We start from the raw sequence: 21,120 nt of genomic DNA, 5'->3' as shown, positions 1-21,120 counted from the left end.
CACAGTGCAGCATAGTACAGTATATTGTAGCACAGTGCAGTATAGTACAGTATATTGCAGCACAGTGCAGTATATTGTAGCACAGTGCAGTATAGTACAGTATATTGTAGCACAGTGCAGTATAGTACAGTATATTGCAGCACAGTGCAGTAAATTGCAATATAGTACAGTATTATACAGTATATTGCAGCGCAGTACAGCATAGTACAGTATATTGCAGCACAGTGCAGTATAGTACACTATATATTGCAGCACAGTGCAGTATATTGTAGCACAGTGCAGTATAGTACAGTATATTGCAGCACAGTGCAGTATATTGCAGCACAGTGCAGTATATTGTAGCACAGTGCAGTATACTACAGTATATTGCAGCACAGTGCAGCATATTGTAGCATAGTACAGTACAGAACAGTATATCGCAGCATAGTACAGTATATTGCAGCTTATGACAGAACAGTATAATCTATAATATTAGTAAGGTTCTTTCTGGGTTCCATTATTTATTTTCCCCGTCTGGTTGAGCTCCGCAGTGACCGGTCTGATGGCGTCTCAGCAGGTAGTGAATTCCCTTTTCCAGCAAGGACTAAGGGCCATCTCTGAGGAACCAATCTCCTGTCAGATGTGGAAATTTCCTGTGTAATTCTAACATGTGGGGGCAGCAGAGAGCTGATAAAAGACAGAACTGCTGCGGATGGAGTATAGTGCTCACACAGCTCATCACCTGCACAGACGCCGTCAGTTCTCCTCTCTCTGATCCACACCTGGACGGATTCTTTACACCTGCACAGAGATACTCTGTGCTCTCCTCGATCTGATCAGCATCTGGAAGGATTCTTTACAGCTGCGCAGAGATACTCTGTGCTCTCCTCGATCTGATCAGCATCTGGAAGGATTCTTTACAGCTGTGCAGTCCATCTCATTATCACGCAGTGTGGATTATTGCAAAGAGATCAGATAAAAATGTACTTTATAAATACTGATTAAATCCGTTTTACTGACATCACAACTCTGCAGGTAACAGGTAAATATCTCCATTCATTTTATTTACTACATCAACCCATTATTGTAAGACTGTAAGGAAACTGGTTCATTTATATCTCAAAATGCATCTTGGAAAGAATTCTCCTGATCTGCAGAACATTGCTCTGTTCCATGTATCCCCTGACAGATATATAGTGATATATTCTTCAGATTATTACATTACTGACCTCTCTAGAGATCTGCAGAACATTGCTCTGTTCCATGTATCCCCTGACAGATATATAGTGATATATTCTTCAGATTATTAGATTACTGACCTCTCTAGAGATCTGCAGAACATTGCTCTGTCCCATCTACCCCCTGACAGATACATAGTGATATATTCTGCAGATTATTACATTACTGACCTCTCTAGAGATCTGCAGAACATTGCTCTGTTCCATCTACCCCCTGACAGATACATAGTGATATATTCTGCAGATTATTACATTGCTGACCTCTCTAGAGATCTGCAGAACATTGCTCTGTTCCATCTACCCCCTGACAGATACATAGTGATATATTCTGCAGATTATTACATTACTGACCTCTCTAGAGATCTGCAGAACATTGCTCTGTTCCATCTACCCCCTGACAGATACATAGTGATATATTCTGCAGATTATTACATTACTGACCTCTCTAGAGATCTGCAGAACATTGCTCTGTCCCATCTACCCCCTGACAGATACATAGTGATATATTCTGCAGATTATTATATTACTGACCTCTCTAGAGATCTGCAGAACATTGCTCTGTTCCATCTACCCCCTGACAGATACATAGTGATATATTCTGCAGATTATTAGATTACTGACCTCTCTAGAGATCTGCAGAACATTGCTCTGTCCCATCTACCCCCTGACAGATACATAGTGATATATTCTGCAGATTATTACATTGCTGACCTCTCTAGAGATCTGCAGAACATTGCTCTGTCCCATCTACCCCCTGACAGATACATAGTGATATATTCTGCAGATTATTATATTACTGACCTCTCTAGAAATCTGCAGAACATTGCTCTGTTCCACCTACCCCCTGACAGATACATAGTGATATATTCTTCAGATTATTAGATTACTGACCTCTCTAGAGATCTGCAGAACATTGCTCTGTTCCATCTACCCCCTGACAGATACATAGTGATATATTCTGCAGATTATTACATTGCTGACCTCTCTAGAGATCTGCAGAACATTGCTCTGTTCCACCTACCCCCTGACAGATACATAGTGATATATTCTTCAGATTATTAGATTACTGACCTCTCTAGAGATCTGCAGAACATTGCTCTGTTCCATCTACCCCCTGACAGATACATAGTGATATATTCTGCAGATTATTACATTGCTGACCTCTCTAGAGATCTGCAGAACATTGCTCTGTCCCATCTACCCCCTGACAGATACATAGTGATATATTCTGCAGATTATTATATTACTGACCTCTCTAGAAATCTGCAGAACATTGCTCTGTTCCACCTACCCCCTGACAGATACATAGTGATATATTCTTCAGATTATTAGATTACTGACCTCTCTAGAGATCTGCAGAACATTGCTCTGTTCCATCTACCCCCTGACAGATACATAGTGATATATTCTGCAGATTATTACATTACTGATCTCTCTAGAGATCTGCAGAACATTGCTCTGTTCCACCTACCCCCTGACAGATACATAGTGATATATTCTTCAGATTATTAGATTACTGACCTCTCTAGAGATCTGCAGAACATTGCTCTGTTCCATCTACCCCCTGACAGATACATAGTGATATATTCTGCAGATTATTACATTACTGACCTCTCTAGAGATCTGCAGAACATTGCTCTGCCCCATCTACCCCGACAGATACATAGTGATATATTCTGCAGATTATTACATTACTGACCTCTCTAGAGATCTGCAGAACATTGCTCTGTCCCATCTACCACCTGACAGATACATAGTGATATATTCTGCAGATTATTACATTACTGACCTCTCTAGAGATCTGCAGAACATTGCTCTTTTCTATCCACCCCGTCATACCTTACTCGCCATCCAGGAATAAACCATTACATCATGGATTTTCATGGGACCTGACTGTATTAGTTATGATAGGCTGTCAGGTTATAGAGATCTGAGAGATACAATAATAATAAAGTCACTGGTTACATTAGTGGCCATGTCTGTGTTCTTCTGTCCAGGAATTAGAGTAATGAATATGAATAAGAATATTAATGTTTCTGCAGCTCTGTTTGGTTGTGTTGTATAATCTGTATATTGCAGCTTTTTCCTTACATTTGGTTGTTTTGTTTGTCTGTTCCCTGGAGCAGTAACGTGTTACTCAGTGATGTCTCTGATCACACAATAAAGACCATTTACAGTAACAATGTGTAGATGGCGTTATGAGCGCACAGATTAGTGTGTGATAACAGCAGTGTGCCTGCAGGGGGGAAAGTTTTGTATCTTCTGGCCGGGCGATTGGGTAACATAGCGCCCACATACAACGACAGGATTTTGTGTTGCAGGATGAGATATTTACATGAGCTATCAGGGGTGGAGAAAGCGTATTTTTGGGGTGTGGGTAAATTTGGTGATCCCAGAGTCTCTCCCTGGGTCCTTGGACGTGATGGAGATCAAGACGCATCTAAAACTTTTTACGGGACGTCTTTTCATCATCTAGACACACGTTATACAGAAAGTCGCACACCTGGGGGTAAATGTATCAAGCTGAGAGTTTTCCGGCAGAAGATTCTAGTTATCATTTATTTAGTACATTCTACAAAACGACAGCAAAATCTGATTGGTTTTTTAAACCCGCCGTAAAACTCTCAGCTTGATACATTTACCCCCTGGGCACAATTCTACTAATATAATCGCAACATTTATATGAATGGTAGCGCCACGTGGAATATAGACCCAATGTCCCCTCACTCTCAGGATTTGATTCAGACACAAATTAGGTTAAACTGAGCAAACTTTATGGAGAAAAATGTAAAAATTGAAATGACTGAAGAGGTCCTATCATCATCATCATCATCATTTATTTATATAGCGCCACTAATTCCGCAGCGCTGTACAGAGAACTCACTCACCTCAGTCCCTGCCCTATTGGGGCTTACAGTCTAAATTCCCTAACATACAGGCACAGACTAGGGTCAATTTGATAGCAGCCAATTAACTTACTAATATGTTTTTGGAGTGTGGGAGGAAACTGGAGCACCCGGAGGAAACCCACGCAAACAGGAGGAGAACATACAAACTCCTCACAGATAAGGCCATGGTCGGGAATTGAACTCATGACCCCAGTGCTGTGAGCAGAAGTGCTAACCACTACGCCACCGTGCTGCTGTCCTATGGGGGGATTGAGGGTCAGCGTTATTATTAGGGGAACTAGGGGGAATGTCTGGGTTTTATTTCCCGCACTGAGCGGTGACCAGACAGGGATTTAAGAGAAACGTTTGTTTCCTCATTGGCTGTCATTGGGAATGAAGGCGGTGGTTAATCATATAACCGCTTTGTACATGGCGTTGTGTATGATCACATGACTACAGAGACTCCTGCTCTCTCCGCCTGCTGTGCACATGGTATAACAGTAGGTGGGGATGAATGAGTCTCTGGGAAGGGGAGGCATGAGGGTGGCACGGGAGGTATAAATTACAGGGGAGGGCTGGCGCATTTCAGCCCGGGGAGCAAGCCTTCGACTCAGCAGCCAATTAGGACCCAGCCCAAGTTAGCCCACTAAGGGACCAGCTCGGGGGCAGATGCCCCCCCTGGGTGGGGATGAATTGAAGGTTTATCTTGTTTCATGCTGATCTCCTAAGAATTCCCAGACTAAACAAATGGGGGGGCGGTTGTATGGCAGACCACAGGGCCAGGATGCCCTGAGTGTCATGGCCAATCCCCGTCAGCAGGCAGCTGGGTGATCAGGGTGGTGCCCGTGGGAAGTGTCACTAGAGGAATGAGTCACCTATGTCTGAGTATGGGAAATATCCACATGTCCATATAATACAATACATGTCAGAGCCACTGAGGTATAGACAACTATTCGCTAATTAAGTCATCATTGTTAATGAGAACAAACACCTCTTCATGGACATAAATTAGGCACAATTTAAGAACTAGTGAACCCCGCACCCCTGGGTGTAACTTGCACACGTTGTCATCTCATTGAATCTTTTTATTTTGTTGACACACAGAAAGGAGACATAAGACGTTTTGTGCGACATTCCGGGATGTTAATGCAAGTTCCCCCGTCCGGTAAGTGTGCAGAGCGCTCAGTCTACAAATCCTGCTCTCCTGGTACAAACATTCAGCTGAGAGACACAAGGACAATATTCCAAGACTACGAGACAACCACTGACTAGTACAACACGCTGGGAGTTATAATCCACCACTTATAATAATATTCAGATTAGAGAGATCGTTAAATGTTGGACTAGATTCACGGCTAAGACCCAGGCTTGGACGAATAGTTATTCAGGATTACAGTTCAAGGTTACATAGGTTTATATCTATCATCATCAACATTTATTTATATAGCGCCAGCATATATAACGTAGCCCTTTACAACTGGGAACAAACAGTAATTAAACAATACTGGGTTATACATACGTAGAGGTAAGAGGGGCCTGCTCACAAGCTTACAGTCTATAGGTCAAAGGGAGTCTGATACCTCAGGGTAAGAATAACATCATATTACATATTGGGGCAGCCAGCGTGCAAAAGTAAAAAGTGATTAGTGGGTTGTATGACCCAGTCACACAACAATGCTGGTCAGGGGGTCAGTCAGTTATTGTCTTGTGGGAATTGTGTAGAGGGTGGTAATAAGGTAACCTAGTGAGGACAAGAGGGCGGTTGAGGAATATTATAAGCTTGTCTGAAGAGGTGGGTTTTCAGAGAACGCTTGAAGGTTTGAAGACTAGAGGAAAGTCTTATTGTGTGAGGGAGGGAATTCCACAAAGTGGGCGCAGCCCGAAAAAAGTCCTGTAACCGGGAATAGGAGGATGTGATGAGAGTGGAAGAGAGACACAGATCTTGTGCAGAACGGAGGTGTCCAGTTGGGAGATATTTTGACACAAGTGAGGAGATGTATGTCGGTGCAGTGTTGTTGGCGGCTTTGTAGGTTAGTACAACAATTTTATATTGGATTCGGTAATAAACAGGCAACCAATGTAGAGACTGACAGAGTGGCTCAGCAGTGGAAGGCCGTTTTGCAAAAAAAATCAATCTAGCCGCTGCGTGCAAAATAGATTGTGGGGGTGATAGTCTGTGTAGGGGAAGACAGGAAGGAGGGAATTGCAATAGTCAATGTGGGAGATGATGAGTGCATGGGTTAAAGTTTTTGCAGTGTCTTGCGTGAGATATGTGCTTATTCTGGAAATGTTTATTAAATGTATGTAACAGTCTGTGTGGGAAACAAAAGATAGTTGCGAGTCAAGGATCACACCTAGACAGTGAGCTTGCAGGGTGGGATTTATGGTCATATTGTCAACAGAAATAGACATGTCAGGTAGGTAACTTCTGTTGGCTGCTGGGAATATATTAGCTCTGAGTTTGAGTTGGTGAGAAGACATCCAAAAACAGATGGGAGAAAGACGGTCAGTAACGCGGACCAACGTAGTTGGTGTCATATATACAGAGAGGATGGTTGGTGTATCATCCGCATAGAGATGATACTGAAATCCAAAGAGCTTATTAGTTTTCCAAGAGAAGTGGTGTAGATAGAGAATAGCAGAGGACCTAGGACTGAGCCTTGTGGTCTCCAACTGATAAAGGAAGCGGAGCAAAGGTGGATCCAGAGAAATGAACACTGAAAGAGCGATTAGATAGGTAGGATGAGAACCAGGATAGGACAGTGCCTTGTAGATCTAGGGATATATCTATAATAATTACTAAACTTTCCTCCCCACAAAATGTAGTAGCCAAATCTAACTGTTATCGAACAAAACCTGTGGCCACAAACGGGACAACGTCTGGCCAGCTTGGAACTTCTGGTAATTTTGTGGCTACAGACACAGTGACCCAATACCTCCTGGTCAGCTGGTCACAATGGCCGCAGGTTGTATTCTGAACGGGCAAAATGATCTTTTGTCGTCCTTCTCAGGCCACTCACATAGAGTTGTCTGTCTGGCGAAGCGACAGGTCTGGACGGAAGAACCTCTGTGTGTGGTCACCTTTATTGCATTGTACTGAAAGCTCAGGATGACATATTGTGTATTTTTTCTCATTTTATTTGACCCAGAAGATTGTTAAATAACCTGGAGAAATAAATTGGGGTGATCTCTTTTATTGAAGACGGAGATTTGATGAAGATCCTTTTATAAAATGTCTATGCTGAGACCTGTGTAATCCTATTTGTTGCCATTACTGTTAGAAACATGTGATTGTGATTAACGAAGGTGTAATCCATGGGGACTAGACCCACAAATCAGACATTTCGGTATAATGTACTGGGGCTTTAATGGCTGATTCTTACTACAAACACAAGGCTTATGGTTTAGTTTGGTAACTTCTATCACCCTCTGCAGTCATTTGTTGGAAGACGGTATAAATGAAAGAGAGAAACTTCCATACATCAAATGTTTCAACCAAATCCGTGCCAGGCACGTGGAGCAGCAGGTACCTGTGATGTCCTGTGGGGGAGACCAGCCCCGTTTACCAGGTTCACTGCCCTGTAACCATCTACTTGAGGTAAAGAGAAGCTGAGATGATGGAAACATTTCACCTATAGAAGTTTCCATCCGTCATCCATAGCTTTTTCCAACACTGTTTGCAAACCTGAAAACCACGTGAATGGTGACCAGGACGATGGGTGAGAGGATGGGGTGTGGCATTGTTTGGGTGCTCACAAAACTTTCTGTAGTAACACAAACCTAACAATGACCATTTTCACACTTTGTGTTTTCTCACCTTGACCAGGGCTTGTAGCTCATGCCAAGAAGGTGATACATCGCAGGCATCCCTCCCACTGCCAAACCCTGGAGTTTGCCCGCAAAAATGCTGCCAATTTCCTGTCTCTGGCAAACCTACTGATGGGCCTGGCGTCCATACTCTGCATTTTGAACGGGTAAGTACCTAAATGTTCGTGTCCTGCACAGCTGGCCAGGATTGGGTCACCATGGGATAGAAGTCAGCCCTGATAATGTCCATTCTGTAACCTTTAATGAAAGTAGGATGAAGTAGCGATATTGGCTTTGCTCTTCCAGTGGTTGAGCTCCTGTACCCATAACATCAGTAGAGAAGATGTAGAAGTTGCCAGGTACAAGCTCTCTTATAGTTGGTGTCACTGTAGTCAATGATTTACTTGTCTCCTGAAGGTCTAGGCAATGGGCCTGTTGGCTTCTTCTCATTGGATTCATGTTGGATCTGGCTGACGGAGCAGTAGCCCGGCAACTCAATACGTGTTCAGCTTTGGGTGAGTCATGTCCACCCCCCTCCTCAATACTGATGAAAACATTAACTGGGGCAGTGGGATAAACATTAACAGAATATGAGAGCGGCACTTACAGCACTTTCCATGTCACATCTACGTGACCACAATAACTTCTACAGTTCTGTCCTTGGGTTGCTAATGGGTGCGAGAGTGTGACGTCTCCACATAACTGACGGTCATTAAACATAGCCTACAGTCCCACTGACGTCTACGTCGTTATCCATCATCTCTGCTCAACCTCATGGCAAGAAGTCACCTTTCTGTGTTCTAACCTCTGATGTTTCCTGGTTCCCCATTAAGACACCAACAGTTTGTGTAGAGTAAAGTTTCTGAATCCGCCCATCGAGTGTCCCCAAAAGGCCATGGTTAGCAGACATCCTTAATCATGCAAGGGTAAATTATGTAATGGACTAGAGATTTTTCATTTAATTAACTATTATTTATACCACATGTCTCTTCCATAGTGTAAAATTCCATAAACATGACTTGTTCCTTGAGTAGAGGGTAAGGAAACTATGGGATGAAAGCTACAAAGGACAAGGGCTATTAATAACCTACAAACAGTCTGAGAATTAGGAGTCTCCGGAATTGCTGTGTTTAGAACAGGCCGACACCATAAAGAGACACAGAATCTATGTAGTCGCGGCTGGGCATTCATGGGAATCATTGTTTGTGATAGATGAGAGATCATAGGACCCATCTCTAGATGCCAGCAGCTGTTACAATGATCCTCCTGCAGTGCCACAGTGAGAATCGTGCCAGGAATAGACGTACGATCACTCGACACCCTCAGAAACACTGTGTGAGCGAGGTGCCAGGTTTAATAATATCCAAACACTGCGATAAATCTGGATGCCACACATCTCTAACCTCCTCACCATCCCCACTCCCGCCCACTCTCTGCGCTCGGCAAACGACCGTCGCCTCTCCTCCACTCTAATTTCCTCTTCCCACTCCAGAATCCAAGACTTCTCCCGAGCTGCCCCCCTGCACTGGAATAACCTCTCTCGTTCCATCCGTCTTGCACCCAATCTATGCTCCTTCAAACAAGCACTCAAAACTCACCTGTTCCTGAAAGCCTTCCAACCATCCACTTAACCCCTCATCTACTCTGCAGTTCTCGCCCCTCTCCTCTGTCCCTTTTTCTCCCTCATATCACTGCCTCCCTTTCATGCCTTTTTGTCCACCATCCCTTAGGATGTAAGCTCGCATGAGCAGGGCCCCTCTCCCCTCCTGTCTCCATACCGACTCTTCTGCCCCGTATTTACTCCATATGTCTGCCAGGAGTTTCTGAAGCATTGGTACTTTGTGCTTATTGTTATGTAATGTTTCACCCTGTATGGTCCACTGTTTGTACTGTGTAAGGCGCTGCAGAAACCTTGTGGCGCCCAACAAATAAATGATAATAATAATAATCCCCCTCGGTGTGATGGCCTCAGTCCCAGTAGCCCGGTACTAACACAATAATACTGGTAATCTGGTATCTATACACTGATAATGACGCTCTGGTACTAATACCCAGGTAATGACAGTGACTCTATTCACTCATTTCGTTATATAGAGTAAAACAGTCTCCGGAGATTGACTTTATCAGTAAACATTGTGTACCAGGCATAATATGACCACACAGAGCCCAGATTCCTGTATCTGTGTAAGGTATAAACTCTGCGTAATCTAGTAGAAGAAAAATATGTCAGTCTACCCTCTGTATACAATACTGCAATGCCAGAATACAAACACTATTGGCCTATCCCAACTAGAATATATTGTGTCATCAGTCTATCCTGACTAGAGAGCCCGGTACTGTCAGTCTATCCCGACTAGAGAGCCCGGTACTGTCAGTCTATCCCGACTAGAGAGTCCGGTTCTGTCATTATATCCCTACTAGTGAATAGTTCTGTCAGTCTATCCTGACTACAGAGTCCAGATCTGTCAGTCTAACCCTCCTAGAGAGTCCAGTTCTGTCAGTCCATCCCGACTAGAGAGCCCGGTACTGTCAGTCTATCCCTCCTAGAGAGTCCAGATCTGTCAGTCCATCCCGACTAGAGAGCCCGGTACTGTCAGTATATGCCTACTAGTGAATAGTTCTGTCAGTCTATCCCGACTAGAGAGTCCGGTTCTGTCAGTCTATCCCGACTAGAGAGTCCGGTTCTGTCAGTCTATCCCGACTAGAGAGTCCGGTTCTGTCAGTCTATCCCGACTAGAGAGTCCGGTTCTGTCAGTCTATCCCGACTAGAGAGTCCGGTTCTGTCAGTCTATCCCGACTAGAGAATCCGGTTCTGTCAGTCTATCCAGACTAGAGAGTCCGGTTCTGTTGGTCTGTACTGAGCACAGGGGTCTGTTATAACTTCTCCAGTGACCTCCTGGTGTAACATTGTATCTAAAGCTTTAACCTATATTTATATTGATTTGGTTTCAAGGTGCAAAGCTGGATGACTTTGCCGATTTCACATCATTTGGCCTGGCCACGGCACTACTGCTCCACACGAATGGCCTGCTGGACGGTCTACTGGTCATGGTCTATGTCCTGGCTGTTTTCACACGTCTTTGTTTCTATACAAGTGGTAAGAACAATCTTTATTGCCATATGCATAGTTCTATAGTCTTACAGAATATTATATGAAGGATAGCCATCAGCATATTATAATGTCCTTACATGAAATGTATCACATCACAAGAAACCCTGAGATAAGAACAGTCATTATTACTGAACACAACATGTCTAACCTTCCATACAGGAATTCCTTTCATGTACCGAGGACTCCCCTGCCCATATGCATCAGCCATCTTGGCCTGTGCCTCATTACTGACAGGCAGCCACCTAGTGGTCCTGCGAGCTATAGCTGTCATAATGATTCTCTTTATGATCGACCAGGGATTCTACCCACATGACAAGATCCTGGAGTCCCAGCTGTGGAAGAAGATGGTCTTCGCAGGGGGTGAGAGAGTTTAACCCTACAGTCAACAGTGAATGTGTTCTTTCCCAGTTATAGCCAATGATGTCCTAGAGTAGCTGTGAGATTCAATACATGTACACCCATTTATGTCAACCACAAGAGCCGTCCCTCTCTGGGTCCTCACAACCTAGGTCCTGGCAGTCAAGAGATAACACGCAGGTCCCTTTGTGGGGTACCGTTGAGATAGATTAATGGGAGTTAATGGTTGAATATAGGAATGGTGTGACCCCTCCGAAAATACCTCCATAAAACTATGGTAGAGGGGTGGGTGAGGTCTATGGGTCAAGATGGTACATTATAGAGTTGGTGTTGAGGTCTATGGGTCCAGGATGATACATTATAGAGTTGGTGTTGAGGTCTATGGGTCCAGGATGGTACATTATAGAGTTGGTGTTGAGGTCTACGGGTCCAGGATGGTACATTATAGAGTTGGTGTTGAGGTCTATGGGTCCAGATCAGCATATTATATAGGATGTATGTAAGGTCTGCGGGTCTTATAGAGGGGGTGTTTGTGTTCTATGGGTCCAGGTCATTACATATATGAAGGTGGTGTGAACAGTCTAGAGATACAGATCTGTACATTATACAGAGGGTGTTTTGATGTTTTGGGCTTTACAGGTTGGTATATAGGAATTTAATCATTGTATTTTTGCAGGTGTGTTCATGATGCTTTGCTGCTTTTCACCCCTGGCATGTTTGTACCACTTGGTATGGTCCATGTCCTACATTCTCTTCCCTGAGGCACTGTGGAGCCTGAAGGTCTGACCTCTTGGGTGCGATTGAACAGAGTGCTCTCCAATAACCATGTTTGTGAGTGAGGGCGGTATTGTGGTGTGATCTGGTGATCAGCAGTAATTAGATCCTGATCTCTGGAGGAGGGTGCTGTGATTGAAACATAGGAAGCGGGTGATATTATTCCTTTTAATCAGAGATTTCAGATCCGAATCACAAGTGATGAATACCCGATGTCACACTTCACCGATCTACTGCTCATTACTGGCACCTGATTCCGCATGTGTCAGAGGCGTTAATCCTCACCCTATACCGGAGGGAACCTCTCAGTTTACTGGTCATTCTATATTCTGAATACTGAAGGGGGACACAGCTCTGGGATCTACCGGGAACCTTATAATGTCCGTCTCTTAATCACACTTCAATGTGAATAATTATTTGCTGTATATAGATTGTAAATAAAGTAAACAGATGACATACGATACCCTGAGAGGTTCAGGTGCAAATAAATAAAGATTGAAATTTCCCATAATGTCACTTTTTGCTTTGTAGGAGTCTGTATGATAACTGTGATAAGGTCTCTGCCATCTCCGCAGGGTGGATACTCAATGTCACTACTACTCCTTCTATATGGAAACACAGACCCAGAGTCCATCACATTTATTCCGGTATCTGACAGTTTCTCCATCTCTCCTACGTTATAAATATTACACAGTACATCCTATATACACTCCAGTCTTACTGTGTCCATCTCTGTATATCCAGCGATCATTAGAAGGAGTTATTATCCTCACTAATTATCTGGGGCCACAGAACTCAGCTCTCCAGGGGCCACACTTCACTTTTAGATCCCTTCTTCTCAGAGGTAGGCACTAACCGGTCATGAAGATATCCCAGCCACACGCAGGTACTCACTCCAGCTGAGAGTGTCCACGGCTGTGAGAGGTCTATGTCTATCGGCCTTGTCTGAGGTTTCCTGCAACTGTTTCACCACATCGGTAAAGTGAGGTCTCCTTGGCGCCTCCCACTGCCAGCAGTTTGTCATTACACCATACCTGCAAAGTCCAAAATCATAACACCATCAATACTGGTACTAACTAGCAGAAACACACTCCGCAAACACCGCCCATCAGGGTAACAAAACAAGTGATATATACATCTCTACAACACAGTAACTCTACATGTGAATGTACATGTAATATACTACACATGTCATGATATTGATTTCAGCATCAAACGTCTTTGAATTGCTTACAGCTCTGATACTCTGTTTGTACAAAGAATAGTCATTGGGTCATTCAATCCCAGGCCTGTATATGGCACTCGAGCTGTTACCCTCACTGATGTAATCCAAACAGGGGCAGGCTGGGCTGGGGGGGCATCTGACCTCCGGGCTGGGGGGGGGGGGGGCATCTGACCTCCGGCCTGGGGGGGGGGGCATCTGACCTCCGGCCTGGGGGGGGGGGGGGCATCTGACCTCCGGCCTGGGGGGGGGGGCATCTGACCTCCGGCCTGGGGGGGGGGGGCATCTGACCTCCGGCCTGGGGGGGGGGGGCATCTGACCTCCGGCCTGGGGGGGGGGGGGGGGCATCTGACCTCCGGCCTGGGGGGGGGGGGGCATCTGACCTCCGGCCTGGGGGGGGGGGGGGGCATCTGACCTCCGGCCTGGGGGGGGGGGGGGCATCTGACCTCCGGCCTGGGGGGGGGGGGGGGGGGGGCATCTGACCTCCGGCCTGGGGGGGGGGGGGGGGCATCTGACCTCCGGCCTGGGGGGGGGGGGCGCATCTGACCTCCGGCCTGGGGGGGGGGGGCATCTGACCTCCGGCCTGGGGGGGGGGGGGGGCATCTGACCTCCGGCCTGGGGGGGGGGCATCTGACCTCCAGCCTGGGGGGGGGGGGGGGGGGCATCTGACCTCCGGCCTGGGGGGGGGGGGATCTGACCTCCGGCCTGGGGGGGGGGGGGGGGCATCTGACCTCCGGCCTGGGGTAGTCCCAAGCAGCACTACTGCGTCATACCGTGAGTAAGGTATGATATCACTGATTCCTGGCCTGTTAGTAATAAGCTCCAGAATAATAGAAAGTGCGTTGCTTCCTAGGGAAGGCGTTTGCTGCCACCTAGTGGCGCTTGTTAATTTCGAGAGCTGAGTCAGCTAATATTTTGTTTTCCATATATACCGTGGTGGAACTGGAGGTGGGCGGCCTACTTTGGAGGGTGGGCTGACATCACCAGGACCCATGGCAGAGTTTGGGTGAGGCCCCGGCAATGGTGCTCCACCCTCCTGAGCCAGCCAGGACCCCTCACCTCTGGCCTGGTTCCACCTCGGTGTATATACATTATTTAGCGTTAGGAGGAGACCCCGCGAGAAGGTGCAGTGTTACCATGTTATGCTGCAGGGGGGCAGCTGCCGAATGTGCGATTTATAGATGGGAGAGGCGCAGCTTAGCTCAACTCTAACTCTGTATCTACATAGAGTACGGCCTCCATGTCTCCCTGACACCTAGTAGCCATCATATACGGTACCCCTCCCTCTATATACGTACATGACCTATGACTGTCTGCGTGCTCTAAGATCTCATTATGGGGCACATTTATCATTATTCACATATAGTGAAAAATAGTTATCAATCCTTATCGCAATGATAAGGATTGAAGTATTCCTCACATTTATGTACAACCCTGCACAGAAACAGCAGTTCCAAAAAACTGCTGTTTCTGTGATAAAAAAAAATCATACTTACCCCCCTCTTCGGAACGCGATGTCCCTGGATCACCTCCTCGTCCTCTTCACTCCTCTTCTTTTAGCAATTGTGCATGTGCAGTTCAAAGAACTGCGCATGCGCACAAACATCTCGCTCTATCTCTGCAACTATAGTTGCAGAGACAGAGCAGTGAGTGACAGGGAAGGATCATGTGATCCCTCCACACATGTGCTGTCCAGCTCTGCTCTTCAGAGCACAGCTGACAGTACTGAGATTATTCACTTATGATAATGTACGCCAGCTGTTTTTTCGGAACTTCTTAGATTGCGGCTGGGAGCAGTCACCATACTGTAGAATGGTGACTGCTCCCAAAAACGAAGAGGAGTGTAAAGCAGCAGATATCCATGATATCTGCTGCGATGCACCTTTTATAAATATGCGAGGACACCCAGGGAGCTTAATTTCCCGGTAAGAGCACTATCGTGCTTTCTTAAATATGCCCCTATATCCGATAGCTCAGACTAATATCCCAGCTACCCTCATACTATCGCCCCATGCTGAGGCCGCAGCTGAGAGGCGCAGAGAGGTTGTGATCTCATTCAGCACTGTTCCTCCTAGTCCCTTTTATCCTGTACAGTGATTAATATAACAATAATAATACATCTGTGGAACGTGTCATGTAATCGAGTTGTAATAGACTAAAAGGAAAAGAAATCCCGTAGTGTAGTGTGGCTTAAATACCTCCATAATATTTATAAAGGCAAAATCGGCACAAAATAAGCCACATACCCTAGGGGCCCAAACACACCACTTTACAGCCAATCAGGATTATTTTCTTAAAGCTCCACCCACTTCAATGTACAAATAGACTCTGTCCCCCCTAAATCGGGACAGTGGGAGGTACTATACCTCCCCAACGGCCCTATTACAGTTCTGATACACGGCCCCGAAAGAGGTGGGTCTTCATCTAGACGTGGGTGGAGCTCCATCGGGACGTCCGTGATGGTAGGGTGAAATGGGTTTGTATGCAATATTAAACTAGGGCGTGGCTTTCATAGATCGGGGGGCGGGGTTTATTTTGTCCAGCTTTCTCCTGGGTAAATAATTATATTTACTAAAGAACAGCAGCAGGGAAGAGTAGAATAACTATAGACACTTACAGCCGGTCCCCACATTGCTTAGGTTGCTCCATTCTGTATTTCTTCTGCAGTTTTGAGGGCACCTGTGAGGGTTTCAGATTGGGATAAGGTGGGGAACCTGCGATACATAGAAGTGAATGTTAAATGAGTGGATTATATACAGAGTTACACAGTGTCAGTGAGACAGACGGAGAGATCACCGACTCAGGACACATTTGGTGATATATAGAGACTTCCAGGGTCCCCCCTCAGCTGGTACCAGAGAGCGGAGATATAACACAGCAGCGGCTATTACAGGCAGCTGTCGGTGCCTTATCCAGAACATTAATGAGAGCTATAAATTAATTAGACCTTTATCGCTGTCTCTTTTATTAGAACCTTTGTTCACAAAATGTAAATAAACAAAATGGCAACAAACAGAGAATCTTTTTTAACAAAATATGGAGGAAAATGATAAATATACGAGTGCTATCGCCTCCGGCTGTAGTGACCCCCCTCAGTCTATGGCACCAACATCGCATCGCTGTTCTCTGTCACCCATCCCCCATGAGAGATGTAGAAAGCGCAGATGAAAACAGTTCCCCATCTATGTCAGTAAGAAATCACCCCATCACTACTCTGGAGGTATGTACATAACCCGCTCCAAAAGCAGAAGGGACTCCTAGAAAATGCCATTTATACAGCAGTGCTGTAGGCCCATGGGTGATATAATCTCAGGGCAGACGCTGGGTGTGATATAATCTCAGGGCAGACGCTGGGTGTGATATAGTCTCAGGGCAGTACGTAGGGTGTGATATAGTCTCAGGGCAGTACGTAGGGTGTGATATAATCTCAGGGCAGTACGTCGGGTGTGATATAATCTCACGGCAGTACGTCGGGTGTGATAATCTCACGGCAGTACGTCGGGTGTGATATAATCTCACGGCAGACGCTGGGTGTGATATAATCTCAGGGCAGTACGTCGGGGGTGATATAATCTCAGGGCAGACGCTGGGGGTGATATAATCTCAGGGCAGACGCTGGGGGTGATATAATCTCAGGGCAGACGCTGGGTGTGATATAATCTCAGGGCAGTACGTCGGGTGTGATATAATCTCAGGGCAGTACGTCGGGTGTGATATAGTCTCAGGGCAGTACGTCGGGTGTGATATAGTCTCAGGGCAGTACGTCGGATGTGATATAATCTCAGGGCAGTACGTCGGATGTGATATAATCTCAGGGCAGTACGTAGGGTGTGATATAATCTCAGGGCAGTACGTCGGGTGTGATATAATCTCAGGGCAGTACGTCGGGTGTGATATAAGCTCAGGGCAGTACGTAGGGTGTGATATAAGCTCAGGGCAGTACGTCGGGTGTGATATAATCTCAGGGCAGTACGTCGGGTGTGATATAGTCTCAGGGCAGTACGTCGGGTGTGATATAGTCTCAGGGCAGTACGTCGGGTGTGATATAGTCTCAGGGCAGTACGTCGGGTGTGATATAGTCTCAGGGCAGTACGTCGGGTGTGATATAGTCTCAGGGCAGTACGTCGGGTGTGATATAGTCTCAGGGCAGTACGTCGGGTGTGATATAGTCTCAGGGCAGTACGTCGGGTGTGATATAATCTCAGGGCATTACGTCGGGTGTGATATAATCTCAGGGCAGTACGTCGGGTGTGATATAATCTCAGGGCAGTACGTCGGGTGTGATATAATCTCAGGGCAGTACGTCGGGTGTGATATAATCTCAGGGCAGTACGTCGGGTGTGATATAATCTCAGGGCAGTACGTCGGGTGTGATATAATCTCAGGGCAGTACGTCGGGTGTGATATAATCTCAGGGCAGTACGTCGGGTGTGATATAATCTCAGGGCAGTACGTCGGGTGTGATATAATCTCAGGGCAGTACGTCGGGTGTGATATAATCTCAGGGCAGTACGTCGGGTGTGATATAATCTCAGGGCAGTACGTCGGGTGTGATATAATCTCAGGGCAGTACGTCGGGTGTGATATAATCTCAGGGCAGTACGTCGGGTGTGATATAGTCTCAGGGCAGTACGTCGGGTGTGATATAGTCTCAGGGCAGTACGTCGGGTGTGATATAGTCTCAGGGCAGTACGTCGGGTGTGATATAGTCTCAGGGCAGTACGTCGGGTGTGATATAGTCTCAGGGCAGTACGTCGGGTGTGATATAGTCTCAGGGCAGTACGTCGGGTGTGATATAGTCTCAGGGCAGTACGTCGGGTGTGATATAGTCTCAGGGCAGTACGTCGGGTGTGATATAGTCTCAGGGCAGTACGTCGGGTGTGATATAGTCTCAGGGCAGTACGTCGGGTGTGATATAGTCTCAGGGCAGTACGTCGGGTGTGATATAATCTCAGGGCAGTACGTCGGGTGTGATATAGTCTCAGGGCAGTACGTCGGGTGTGATATAGTCTCAGGGCAGTACGTCGGGTGTGATATAATCTTAGGGAATTACACCCTGTAAGGTTTGTAAATATTAATATGTGCAGTAAGAGAGAATGATGTTTCCCCTGTAAGATATCCTAAAAGAAATTCCTGGAATGATAGATTCCTGACACACCTTCCTCCCAGCATTCTGTACCTGATTGTAGGATTATATTGTCCCAGCCATAAACATAAGTAATACATAACATGGTAACAGTTCTCTTACGCTCTCATTTAATCCATATAAACCGGTTACTACACATAAGAGGATCCGGCGTCATGTACAGATAAATATGATTTATAACTTCTCCCAGGAGATCTTGTCTGTTACCCCTCTCTTATTAGGAGTATACTGAGTGTGGCCGCTTCATATCGCCCCTCAATCCCCTACACTGACAGGGATAATACAGTATCTTACCTAGAGTGACCATCTCGTACAGCAAGATCCCGAATGACCACCTAAGGCAGAGGAGATACAGTCAGATTAACCCAGCAATATCAATGTATCCCATCTCAGTATGTATACACTAATTCTATCTAATATCCCATCTCAGTACGTATACACTAATTCTATCTAATATCCCATCTCAGTACGTATACACTAATTATATCTAATATCCCATCTCAGTACGTATACACTAATTCTATCTAATATCCCATCTCAGTACGTATACACTAATTCTATCTAATATCCCATCTCAGTACGTATACACTAATTCTATCTAATATCCCATCTCAGTACGTATACACTAATTCTATCTAATATCCCATCTCAGTACGTATACACTAATTATATCTAATATCCCATCTCAGTACGTATACACTAATTCTATCTAATATCTCATCTCAGTACGTATACACTAATTATATCTAATATCTCATCTCTGTACGTATACACTAATTCTATCTAATATCCCATCTCAGTACGTATACACTAATTCTATCTAATATCCCATCTCAGTACGTATACACTAATTCTATCTAATATCCCATCTCAGTACGTATACACTAATTATATCTAATATCCCATCTCAGTACGTATACACTAATTCTATCTAATATCTCATCTCAGTACGTATACACTAATTATATCTAATATCTCATCTCTGTACGTATACACTAATTCTATCTAATATCCCATCTCAGTACGTATACACTAATTCTATCTAATATCCCATCTCAGTACGTATACACTAATTCTATCTAATATCCCATCTCAGTACGTATACACTAATTATATCTAATATCTCATCTCTGTACGTATACACTAATTCTATCTAATATCTCATCTCAGTACGTATACACTAATTCTATCTAATATCCCATCTCAGTACGTATACACTAATTCTATCTAATATCCCATCTCAGTACGTATACACTAATTCTATCTAATATCCCATCTCAGTACGTATACACTAATTCTATCTAATATCCCATCTCAGTACGTATACACTAATTCTATCTAATATCCCATCTCAGTACGTATACACTAATTCTATCTAATATCCCATCTCAGTACGTATACACTAATTCTATCTAATATCCCATCTCAGTACGTATACACTAATTCTATCTAATATCCCATCTCAGTACGTATACACTAATTCTATCTAATATCCCATCTCAGTACGTATACACTAATTCTATCTAATATCCCATCTCAGTACGTATACACTAATTCTATCTAATATCCCATCTCAGTACGTATACACTAATTCTATCTAATATCCCATCTCAGTACGTATACACTAATTCTATCTAATATCCCATCTCAGTACGTATACACTAATTCTATCTAATATCCCATCTCAGTACGTATACACTAATTCTATCTAATATCCCATCTCAGTACGTATACACTAATTCTATCTAATATCCCATCTCAGTACGTATACACTAATTCTATCTAATATCCCATCTCAGTACGTATACACTAATTCTATCTAATATCCCATCTCAGTACGTATACACTAATTCTATCTAATATCCCATCTCAGTACGTATACACTAATTCTATCTAATATCCCATCTCAGTACGTATACACTAATTATATCTAATATCCCATCTCTGTACGTATACACTAATTATATCTAATATCCCATCTCAGTACGTATACACTAATTCTATCTAATATCCCATCTCAGTACGTATACACTAATTCTATCTAATATCTCATCTCAGTACGTATACACTAATTATATCTAATATCTCATCTCTGTACGTATACACTAATTCTATCTAATATCCCATCTCAGTACGTATACACTAATTCTATCTAATATCCCATCTCAGTACGTATACACTAATTATATCTAATATCTCATCTCTGTACGTATACACTAATTCTATCTAATATCTCATCTCAGTACGTATACACTAATTCTATCTAATATCCCATCTCAGTACGTATACACTAATTCTATCTAATATCCCATCTCAGTACGTATACACTAATTCTATCTAATATCCCATCTCAGTACGTATACACTAATTCTATCTAATATCCCATCTCAGTACGTATACACTAATTCTATCTAATATCCCATCTCAGTACGTATACACTAATTATATCTAATATCCCATCTCAGTACGTATACACTAATTATATCTAATATCCCATCTCAGTACGTATACACTAATTCTATCTAATATCCCATCTCAGTACGTATACACTAATTCTATCTAATATCCCATCTCAGTACGTATACACTAATTCTATC

The 21,120-nt window shown here is 44.3% G+C and overlaps 2 protein-coding genes across 5 annotated transcripts in view; one reads left to right on the top strand and one right to left on the bottom strand.

Moving 5' to 3' along the window:
* Nucleotides 1-672: 672 nt before the first annotated feature.
* TMEM269 (transmembrane protein 269) lies at nt 673-12,666 on the top strand. Of its 2 annotated transcripts, XM_075190273.1 has the most exons (7): nt 673-1,021; nt 5,210-5,270; nt 7,932-8,079; nt 8,330-8,427; nt 10,866-11,009; nt 11,184-11,384; nt 12,058-12,666. In XM_075190273.1, the coding sequence occupies exons 2-7, from the start codon at nt 5,246-5,248 to the stop codon at nt 12,165-12,167; spliced, it is 726 nt and encodes a 241-aa protein (XP_075046374.1). In that variant the 5' UTR covers nt 673-1,021; nt 5,210-5,245; the 3' UTR covers nt 12,168-12,666. The 2 variants fall into 2 exon arrangements, with proteins under 2 accessions (XP_075046374.1, XP_075046375.1); XM_075190274.1 differs by lacking the exon at nt 5,210-5,270 and having other exon boundaries at nt 674-1,021.
* LOC142107105 (tyrosine-protein kinase STYK1-like) overlaps nt 12,310-21,120 on the bottom strand; it is a 66,788-nt gene continuing 57,977 nt past the window's right edge. For all 3 annotated transcript variants that reach the window (XM_075190272.1, XM_075190271.1, XM_075190270.1), the window contains 3 exons: nt 18,818-18,858; nt 15,995-16,091; nt 12,310-13,189 (listed from right to left, as the gene is read on the bottom strand). In XM_075190272.1, the coding sequence (XP_075046373.1) occupies nt 13,015-13,189; nt 15,995-16,091; nt 18,818-18,858 (313 nt within the window). In that variant the 3' untranslated portion in view covers nt 12,310-13,014. The remainder of the gene's footprint in view (nt 13,190-15,994; nt 16,092-18,817; nt 18,859-21,120) is intronic.

Source organism: Mixophyes fleayi, chromosome 11 (assembly GCF_038048845.1).
Source record: "Mixophyes fleayi isolate aMixFle1 chromosome 11, aMixFle1.hap1, whole genome shotgun sequence".
Lineage (NCBI taxonomy): Eukaryota > Metazoa > Chordata > Amphibia > Anura > Limnodynastidae > Mixophyes > Mixophyes fleayi.
This window is presented reverse-complemented; position numbering and strand designations above follow the sequence as displayed.

Coding starts and splice junctions, on each gene's coding strand:
- TMEM269 (XM_075190273.1), top strand. CDS start 5,246: ATGTTAATGCAAGTTCCCCCGTCCG. Junction 5,271..7,931: donor AATGCAAGTTCCCCCGTCCG/GTAAGTGTGCAG, acceptor CACCTTGACCAG/GGCTTGTAGCTCATGCCAAG. Junction 11,010..11,183: donor TCTTTGTTTCTATACAAGTG/GTAAGAACAATC, acceptor CCTTCCATACAG/GAATTCCTTTCATGTACCGA.